Raw genomic sequence first — 9745 nt, 5'->3', positions numbered from 1 at the left:
TTTTGTGACCCCACGAGTGACAATTCCTGCATCCGCCACTGGGTTTGCTGTTTTAAAAATCACCATACCGGAAATAGTCAATCAATTTGCGGTTTGGGCAAAAATTTACGGTTACCGAACCGAAACCACCCCTAATCCATTTAGCTCCGACACTTGGCTGTGCGACTATCGAAATGCCACTCTAACGCCACGAGGAATTCCGTACGGTACGATCGGGGTGATGCCTCACCCAACATCCATTGGATCACCGAGAAAAACACGGTGCTGATATCAAATGGCTATCAAATCGGATTGGACTGCTGACGTAATTCACCTGCATTTTCCTTGTGAAAAACGAATTTTTGGTTTTCCATTAAAAATTTGAAATTCATCTAAATTGCAACACGGCAGTACATGACCAAATTTATTTCCTAAAAGAGCCTCTCTTTCCCTCCATGCGCTCGCTCTCTCTCTCTCAAGCCGATAGAGAGGGACTCTTCGAATTCTCTCACTCCCAACTCCCAGTGGCTCTGCAAAACCCTAGACGAAGCTCGTTCCGCAGCTCTCACGGTACGATTCTCGCTCTAAGCTTTGCTTTCTCACTCTTTCTCTTGCTCTGCATTCCGGGATGTCGTTCATGCATCGCTCTGTGCTCATTTCGTCTACTTTGTTAGGGATTTTTTTCGCTTTTCATAGTTTTAACTTTGCTTGAATCGGCTTACACTGTAATGTTTTGGAAGAAATTTGTGAGTTGCTTGCTGCATTGCCTTCTGGAAGTCTCCAGAAAACTTTGTTTCTCGTTAATGCAATCTATGTTTTGTGCTTGCATTAGTGTTGATTTTAGTCATTTTTGTTTTTTTTTCAGTTTTTTTTTTCTTCTCTCCCTAGCTCCTCTAGTCCCCAAATTGATAGCGTTGCTTACCTTATAGCATACACAAATAATATTTACTTATTAATTTTCCAGATTTTTATATTCGTTTATGGTGTCTTGATATTTCAGTTTGACTTGTCAAAATTTCAAACAATTCATGTATGTCATTGTATTTGTATGTCTACATATTTTCCACATTTCACATATTTTTGTTTTATTTTACTATATGTCTCGGAATTTATTTATTTTTCATCTATAAAGTATCTCAGCTATGATTATTTTCTCTTGCTTCTATTGCTGTTATTGTTGTTTTTTTTTTTTTTGGTCAATTATTTTCATTTGATATAGTTCTTCTGTCAATTTTAATATAACTTATCTTCATAGTTTTGAACTTTTATTTTCCTTTTATTTTATAGTGATCTAACACATGGAAAACATTCTATTTTGAATATTTGGATTTGTGGTCATATTTGTGTTAGTGCCTTTGTGTCTCTTTTATCTCAGTTATCCCTTCTAAATTTATATATAGTATGTTTGGTACAGAATGTGTGACTAATTTCTGGTTGTTATGGTGTGTTTTGAGAAGATTCTCTTGTCCCCATTTTAGAAAACTCTTTATCCTGTTTTATATGGTTACCCTTCAACTTTGAAAGAAAAAAAAGACAAGGGATTTGTAATCTTAATTATCTGAGAGAAAAATCTGATTATAATGCACATGAAAGTTCATATGTAATAGTTGAGTAGTTAGCTTGATTTGCTTCCATCTAGTACTGTTTGTAACTTTGGTTCTGACTGAAGCAGTACTTTCTGCATCAGAGCCAAGATCCAAGCAATTACAGCGTTTTACTGAACTTAGAGTTCTTCTATAGTCTAACCAAATTAAAAAAATCAACTGATGTCAAATGATCTATCAGGAAATTTATGATTATGCTTTCAACCTTTTTGGCAGATTTTGGTATGTAACCTCAAGGGAATCATGAATGTTTGACAATCTGAGTTTATGTATAAGTACATTTGTTTCTGTTCAGTTTCCATGAGGATGGGAATTAGTCCATTCTTCACCTAATTAGTTTTGATCTTCCTTGCTTTAAAGCCTTGCAGATCATATTTATTCAATTGAACAATGGAGGATGTAGCTGGCCCTGGAAATGCCTGTGGGGACCCACATTCGTCCCCACCTCCTCCAACCATACCCCCTAATTTGAAGCCAGAACTAGTGGCTCCTCCTAAATATTCTATTATGAGTAGGTGTGGGACAGGAACTACTGGACAAACGATACCGTTGCTCGCAAACCACTTTAAAGTTTCTGTGAATGTTCCAGATGCTGTATTTTACCAGTATTTTGTATGTTTACCTCCTGCGACTCTTCTCTTTACATGCAGTTTATTGTATCTTGTACCAATTTCATAATGCCATGCTATTTGTAGGTTCGTATTACTTCAGAAGATAAGATAGCTGTTGAAGGCAAGGGAATTGGGAGAAAACTGATTGACAGGCTTTATCAAACATACTCTTCAGAACTTGGTGGTAAAAAGTTTGCATATGATGGGGACAAAGCTCTGTACATACTGGGTCCTCTGCCACAGAGAAGGCTTGAGTTTTCTGTTGTGCTGGAGGAGACATTTGCAAAGCAGTTTGTCCTATTCCTTTTTCCTGGTCTTGGTTTAAAAGTTCTTTTTTATTCTCTTATCAACAATTCATTTGTATTGTCCAACTGGCATTCTTGTGTGTTAGTGAAAATGGGAATCCCCTGGCTGACAAACGGTCAAGACGTTCTTTTCGGTCAAAAACTTTCAACGTAGAAATAAGTTATGCTGCCGAAATACCTCTGAAGTCAATTGCTCTTGCCCTGAGAGGAGTGGATGTAGATAATACTCAGGATGCATTGAAAGTACTTGATATCATTCTGCGGCAGCAAGCAGCTAACAGGTACCTCTCTCTCACTCATATGTTGACTATGTTCTTTTTCAACTGTACTCTGTTCTTCTGTGAACTCTAAATTTGTTTAATTATGACCATTAAACGTGCACAGGGGGTGTCTTCTAGTACGACAATCGTTCTTTCATGATGACTCCAGAAACTTTGTTGATGTTGGAGCAGGTGTAAAGGGTGTTCGGGGATTTCATTCCAGTTTCCGTCCAACACAGGATGGCTTGTCCTTGAATATGGGTACCAGATCTTATGATTTTGTTTCTTTAGTCTTCAAAACTCACTAGCATTGTTGTCACTTGTTTTGTTGACATTTTTGTTTCCATTTATTTGTGCAGATGTATCTACGACGATGATCCTAACGCCCGGACCTGTCATTGATTTTCTGATAACCAACCAGGATGTACGAGAAGCTCGCTACATTGATTGGGTTAAGGTAAAAAAGAAAACTGCTAAATCTTGTACTAAAGGTTCAGATTTCAGTATCAACTTTTGTCTGTTAAATTTCAATTTCTTGGTAACATACAGGCCAAGAAAATGCTGAAAAATATGAGGATTAACGCAAGGCACCGTAACATGGAATTCAAAGTAATAGGCTTAAGTGAGAAACCCTGTAATCAACAATAGTATGTGCTTATCTCCTAAAAGTTAGTTTCCTACTTCTTCACCTCCGAAAAACTTCCTAATTTTTGTCCTTTTTTTTTTGTCTTCAAGTTTCCCTATGAAGTTAAAAAGTGGCAATGGCACAAGTGAGGGTCAGACTGTGGAGATTACTGTGTATGAGTATTTTACTAAGCACTGTGGTGTAGAACTCACCTCTTCCCAATACATGCCATGCCTTGATGTTGGCAAGCCAAAAAGGCCCAACTATCTGCCACTGGAGGTGTGCAAATTTCTTTTGCTTATTATATCATTGTTTGTTAGTCCTCTGTCTGAGATTGTGATTTGTGTTCCTCCCCCAACGAGGTGTTTTAGCTCTGTTCGCTTGTTTCACTACAACGGTATACAAAGGCTTTATCTTCAACGCAGAGGGCATCCTTAGTTGAAAAATCAAGGCAGAAGCCTCATGAAAGAATACGAACTGTGACTGATGTAAGTTTGCAGGTCACTGAATTTTCTTCTTTGACCACATGTTGTAATATTCTTTTTGCTCATTTGCTTTGCTATTGCAGGCAGTGAAAAAATACCAGTATGATGATGATCCTATGCTTGCTACATGTGGTATTTCTATAGAGAAGCAATTGACTCAAGTCAATGGCCGTGTTCTCGAGACTCCGAAGGTAAACAGTTTCTGTATATTTGGATGTGTCGGTAGAGGTGGGGAGAAAGAGAGTGAGTGAGGAGTGTGCCCTCTTCACTCAATCAACTATCAGCTCTCTTTCTAATGCATTCTCTCCTTTGATGAACAGTTAAAGGTTGGTAACAGTGATGACTGCATCCCTCATAAGGGACGGTGGAATTTCAACAATAAGGTATTTATTTCTACGCTTTCTAAAATTCATTTATCAGTTGCTCTCTGAGAAAGAGGTTGCACTGTTTTGTTTCCTTCATTACTACTATTTGAATTTGATTTTAGCTTATTGAACTTAATTCTGCTTGCAATTCCCTAATCTACCAGACACTTTTCAACCCTACTCGCATTGACCGTTGGCTTGTTGTCAACTTCTCTGCACGCTGTGATACTAGTCATATCTCACGGGAACTTATCAACTGTGGGAGGAAGAAGGGCATTGTAGGTTACACCATTTGCTAAGTTTTGTTTTTAGACTTATGCTGATTCTGATCTCTCTGTCTCTCTGTCTCTCCCACATGTGCAGTTTATTGAGCGTCCCTTTACATTACTTGAAGAAGATCCACAATGTAGAAGACAAAGCCCTGTTGCAAGAGTTGAAAAGATGTTCGAACAGATTCTAGCTAAGCTTCCAGGGGAACCTCAATTCATTCTTTGTGTCTTACCAGAGAGAAAAAATTGTGATATATATGGTATGGCTTTGTTATTAATAATGGACAATCAAACTACCCCTCAATTTGATCATGTAATTAGTTTATGCTCTTATACATTTTATAGGACCTTGGAAGAAAAAAAGTCTCAGTGAGTTCGGGATTGTCACACAATGCATTTCCCCTTCCAAGATTAATGATCAGTACCTGACAAATGTTCTTCTTAAGATCAATTCTAAGGCAAGAAGCTAAATGGTGAATATCTGATATCGCTACTTTAATAATTAATGGACCCTATTGATTTTTTCTGTTTGTCTAATTCTATATAGCTTGGAGGAATAAATTCTTTGTTGGCAATAGAGCACTCCTCATGTGTTCCTCTGGTTAATGATACTCCTACAATGATTCTGGGGATGGATGTCTCTCATGGGTCTCCTGGTCGCTCAGATATTCCTTCTGTTGCTGCGGTAATTACAATTCAAGTTTCTTTTTATGTTATATAACAATCCGTGCTTTATAGTTATTTTGTTTCTTCAATTCTGTTGGAGTTTCAGGTTGTTGGCTCTCGAAGTTGGCCGCTTATTTCTAGGTACAGAGCAGCTGTTAGAACACAATCTCCTAAGCTAGAGATGATTGATGCTCTGTACAAGCCACTTGAAAATGGAACTGATGCTGGTATTATCAGGTATTTGAGCAGGAAATTTAGTATTCGTACCAATTGATCACATGTTAAGAATTATAGTTTGCTTTAACACTTACTGGACTCTAATATGGCCCATTAGACGGGTTCAAAAGTCTTCACTCCCAAATTTAGTACATAAAAGTTGTGGCTATTAATCTCTTGTAACTTAAATGAGACCTGATTACAATATTTTATATTTTGTAAAAAGTTTGATGAAATTAAAAAGATTTAAGATAGACTGGTGAAATTCATTTATTTTAAATTATCAATTCCAGTATACTGCTAAGGCTGGAAATGCCTTTTGTTGCAGGGAACTGCTTGTGGACTTCTATAAAACAAGCAACGGACGTAAACCAACTCAGATTATTGTCTTCAGGTATCATGACATTGTATTGGTAATTTTCTGTCTATTTTGGTGTTTGAAAAAGAAATGCTAATGACCCAGTTTTGGTCTTTCAAAAGTGACTTCCTTCAAAACGAAACCGGAATACAGTCCCAAACTCACAGTATGTTTCGTAATATCTTGTGGGCGCTGCAAATATAGAGTCAAGCTAAATCTACAAAGAGAAATGTACCCCTTTTGTGGTGATATCATATCATATCAGATATGGTGGATTCACTTCACATTGCAACTTGTGTAATTTATATTACCTGGTATTTTCCAGTTGGAGGCCATTCATCGTAGTTGTATTTTGATTTGAGGCAATGTGGCCACCCTTCATGGCAGGCATTAATTTGTCATATAGTATGTGTGGATGCTGCAAATATAGTCAAGCTAAATCCACAAAGAGAAATGTACCCCTTTTGTTGCCTACTGGTGGTGATATCATATTTTATATACTATTCTTACTGAAGGATGTATCTGGCCTATTTATGCTGTCCTATCCTTCCATTTTACGCTTAAATAGGAATATTGCTCTTTGTGTGGTTTATGCTTCTAGTGGCCCTCTTAATTTAATTAGAAACTTTCTATTTGCTTAGTTCGTTTTTCCCCTCAGTTGAACTGGTTTTTTTACTTATTTTTGGAGCATGAAATGTGGCGGCTGTCTTGATTTTCCTACTGCTACTTGTAAAGACATGTTTTTATTTATTTATTTTAGGGACGGAGTCAGCGAATCACAATTTAATCAAGTCTTGAACATCGAGCTGGACCAAATCATAAAGGTTCTGCAATTCAATTTTTCTTGGGCCGTTCAATGTAGTACTTGATTTGAAGGATGATTACTCTCTCTTTGCTACATGTCCCAATTTGCGTTTTTAGTTTTGACAGTTAATTATATCTGATCTAAGTAAAGCTTTTATCAGAATACCCACTCAAGGTGACAGTTGCTATATTTAATCAGTTAGTCTGTGGTATTTAATCCAATCATGACTTGAAATTGTTGAAATACCCAGAAGTTTAGTAGTTCCTGCCTTATTCCTGCATAAGCCCCTTTCTGCCAAGAGCATTAATGGACTGTGTTTGTTCCTAGGACCTGCTATCAACCATGTGCTGAAGTTTGTTGTTTTTTTCTCAACATTAAGATGGTCAAATTTTTATTATTACAGGCTTACCAGCACCTTGGGGAGGTTGATGTTCCAAAGTTTACTGTGATTGTTGCTCAGAAAAATCATCACACGAAGCTATTTCAAACCGGGGGTTCCACTGATAATGTTCCACCTGGTCTGCTACTTTCTGAATTTTCTTATTGCCTTTATCATTTATCTCTTTGTTTTAATGCTCTCTCTCTCTCTCTCTCTCTCTCTCTCTCTCTCTCTCTCTCTCTCTCTCTCTCTCTCTCTCTCTCCAGGGACAGTTGTGGACACAAATATTGTGCATCCAAGGAATTATGATTTCTACATGTGTGCTCATGCAGGAATGATTGTAAGCACCCGCCCCCCTACCCAGTGTTTCAGCGTATTTGTTTCCCCCCAACTCAACTCAGGTGTCTAAATTTCCTTTTATCACGTTTTTTTTTATCTTTTGTGTTGCTTCATATGATAGGGAACTTCGCGGCCAGCACACTATCATGTCCTGGTTGATGAGATTGGATTTTCTCCTGATGGCTTGCAAAACCTAATCCACTCCCTTTCTTACGTGTAAGCTTTTCATTTTCAATCCCTTTCCATATGACTCAGCTTGAATAACCTTTCAATTGAATTTATCTAGATATATGTTTGCTTATTTCAGGTACCAAAGGAGTACAAGTGCAATCTCCATTGGTAAATTAAACACACTTCTGCAATTAAGTCTTTTTTCTTTTATTAAATTATTTTCTAGTGGAAATGATAAAATCTAGTTAGTCTAGAGCTTTACTTCCATCTCACTATTACCAACCATTTTCCAGTGGCGCCCATATGTTATGCCCACCTTGCTGCTGCACAAGTGGGGCAGTTTATGAAGTTTGAAGATCTCTCAGAAACCTCATCAGGGAACGGCAGTGTCACTTCAGCTGAGAGTATCCCATTTCCAGAGCTCCCTAAGTTGCATAAGAATGTCCAGGGTTCCATGTTCTTCTGTTGAGTTGCTGCTGCTAGCTTTCTTTGTGAATATTGCTAATATGATTTTAGCCTTTTGACTCTATAATTAATCTAGCGGTATAAGGGTATACGAGTAGGAAAGTCAATCCCGGCTTACTCTTAGGTAGGGCGGAGAGATAGGTGTATAGGCAGATTAGCGACCTCTTAGTCTAGTTTGTAGACAAGTTTTGAGGCTTTATATGTTGCAGGATGATATTATTGAGGTATGCTGAATTCAACAAGTAATTTTTGTCTCCCTTGTTCCGGGTATGACTAGGACTTAAAGACGTTCAAAATCAAGACTTGACCATCAGGAAATGTTTTTGGAAGTAATTGACTTAATTTTTCAATGGAACTATCTTTGAAAATTTTTCTTCATTCTACCTCATTATTATTTTGTCATCAATTTTGCTCCAGGAACTCGAATACTTATATATCAATTTCGATGTAAACTGTTCTTCTTTTATGGGGATAGTGAGAAAGCTCATTGGGATGATCGCTTGAACGAGATTCTCCCACGGTTTATGTGGTGAAATGAATCGCCTTTGCTGGCTTAAGGATGATGATGCTTTAGAAGGTGAACTAGTCCTATATTTAATATCATCTCATGTCTTTACTTCTCACTAATTTCTCACGCTTGATGATATAGCTTATCTTTGCTCTATGATCTTGGACCAACAGAATCAGTGTATTGGTCAAGTTTGGAATTCCTGTTCGCATATATGTTTGGTATGATTCCGCATTTTTGGCTTCTGTCAACTTTAATTTTTTTACTGTTTACCTTTTGTTTAAGCAGGGGAATTTAAATGCTTATACAAAAATCACAGCTTAGCTTCTGGCGCAGTCAAATTCTTTTGGTAAAATGTAAGTTAGTCATGATTGACTTTTCCAAAGCATGGTTTGACCAGCCTTTATGCATGCTAATTTGTCCCCTTGTGAACTTGTTGGATATGATTCGTTTCCTAGTTTTCTTGGGACATCTGGTCTAAAAGGTTAGGATCCTAATAATCTATAGCTGGAACCAAACTAGCCAATGTGAAGGCGACTTTACTTTAAAGTGCCTGACCGAAGACGATGTTTAACTTGATGCTAGTGTTGCCTACTTCTACTGGCTTTGCTTGACCTATTGGTTTTCAATAATTTATGTTAAAGCTTTAACGTCCTTGACCAACTGCCAACTTCCTTCTTTCTACTTATGTTTGTGTATTATCATGGTCCTCTTTCATATGCGGCTGCTGCCTCTAGATTTCTCTCTCTCTCTCTCTCTCTCTCTCTCTCTCTCTCACAACATACCTACCTTTCCCTGTTTCAAGGCAACAGACCTTCCAAAGGACTACTTTGGACTCCTGGACAGGTCTTTTCGATAAAAGATGACACGTGTTGTCCTATAATTTCAATTTCAGAATTATTTCCAGGGATTCAGTAGTTAAGGTATGAAGCCACAAAAGTGACAGCTAGCTACCTTAAGAAGACTTTCACATCAGGAGTGGTAAAACATCAATTAGTACTAAGTTTACGAATTTCAACTTTTCTATTAACCGAAAATGGAAAATTCGATATGGGTAAAAATATTTCATAAGATCGTGACATAGTTGCCTGTTTGGCGTTTGCCAAGCAAGATGCACCCAAAACGCACCCAAGTATTTCATTTACGATTTTAAAATTTTTTTTAACACCCAACCATTTTGCTGCATCTAATAATCACATGGGTGTAATATGGTCTCATTTGATGGCCCGTCTTGGTCTTGGATTGAATTAGAGTCAAGTCTAAACCAGTTCTCATCTCTATGTAGGATTTATAAGATATAGGATTGTTGTCCAATTTAACAAAAATGAGCTTGAA

General features: G+C 37.5%; 1 protein-coding gene across 3 annotated transcripts; it reads left to right on the top strand.

Moving 5' to 3' along the window:
* Nucleotides 394–8257, top strand: LOC18782055 (protein argonaute 16). 3 transcript variants are annotated; one of them, XM_007217000.2, is made up of 23 exons: nt 394–549; nt 1952–2195; nt 2279–2484; nt 2586–2780; nt 2884–3020; nt 3119–3216; nt 3309–3406; nt 3495–3663; nt 3756–3872; nt 3953–4060; nt 4190–4252; nt 4399–4512; nt 4598–4763; nt 4849–4961; nt 5051–5188; nt 5276–5406; nt 5714–5779; nt 6504–6567; nt 6952–7066; nt 7194–7267; nt 7388–7482; nt 7574–7605; nt 7731–8257. In XM_007217000.2, exons 2-23 carry the CDS (start codon nt 1974–1976, stop codon nt 7904–7906), a joined length of 2697 nt encoding a protein of 898 aa, XP_007217062.1. In that variant the 5' UTR covers nt 394–549; nt 1952–1973; the 3' UTR covers nt 7907–8257. The 3 variants fall into 3 exon arrangements, 2 of the variants coding, with proteins under 2 accessions (XP_007217062.1, XP_020416724.1); XM_020561135.1 differs by having other exon boundaries at nt 1944–2195; XR_002270996.1 differs by lacking the exons at nt 6504–6567; nt 7388–7482; nt 7574–7605; nt 7731–8257 and having other exon boundaries at nt 1944–2195; nt 7194–7265.

This window comes from Prunus persica, chromosome G3, assembly GCF_000346465.2.
Source record: "Prunus persica cultivar Lovell chromosome G3, Prunus_persica_NCBIv2, whole genome shotgun sequence".
Classification (NCBI taxonomy): Eukaryota; Viridiplantae; Streptophyta; class Magnoliopsida; order Rosales; family Rosaceae; genus Prunus; species Prunus persica.
The sequence above is the reverse complement of the archived record's forward strand: the minus strand, read 5'-3'. Positions and strand labels throughout refer to the sequence as shown.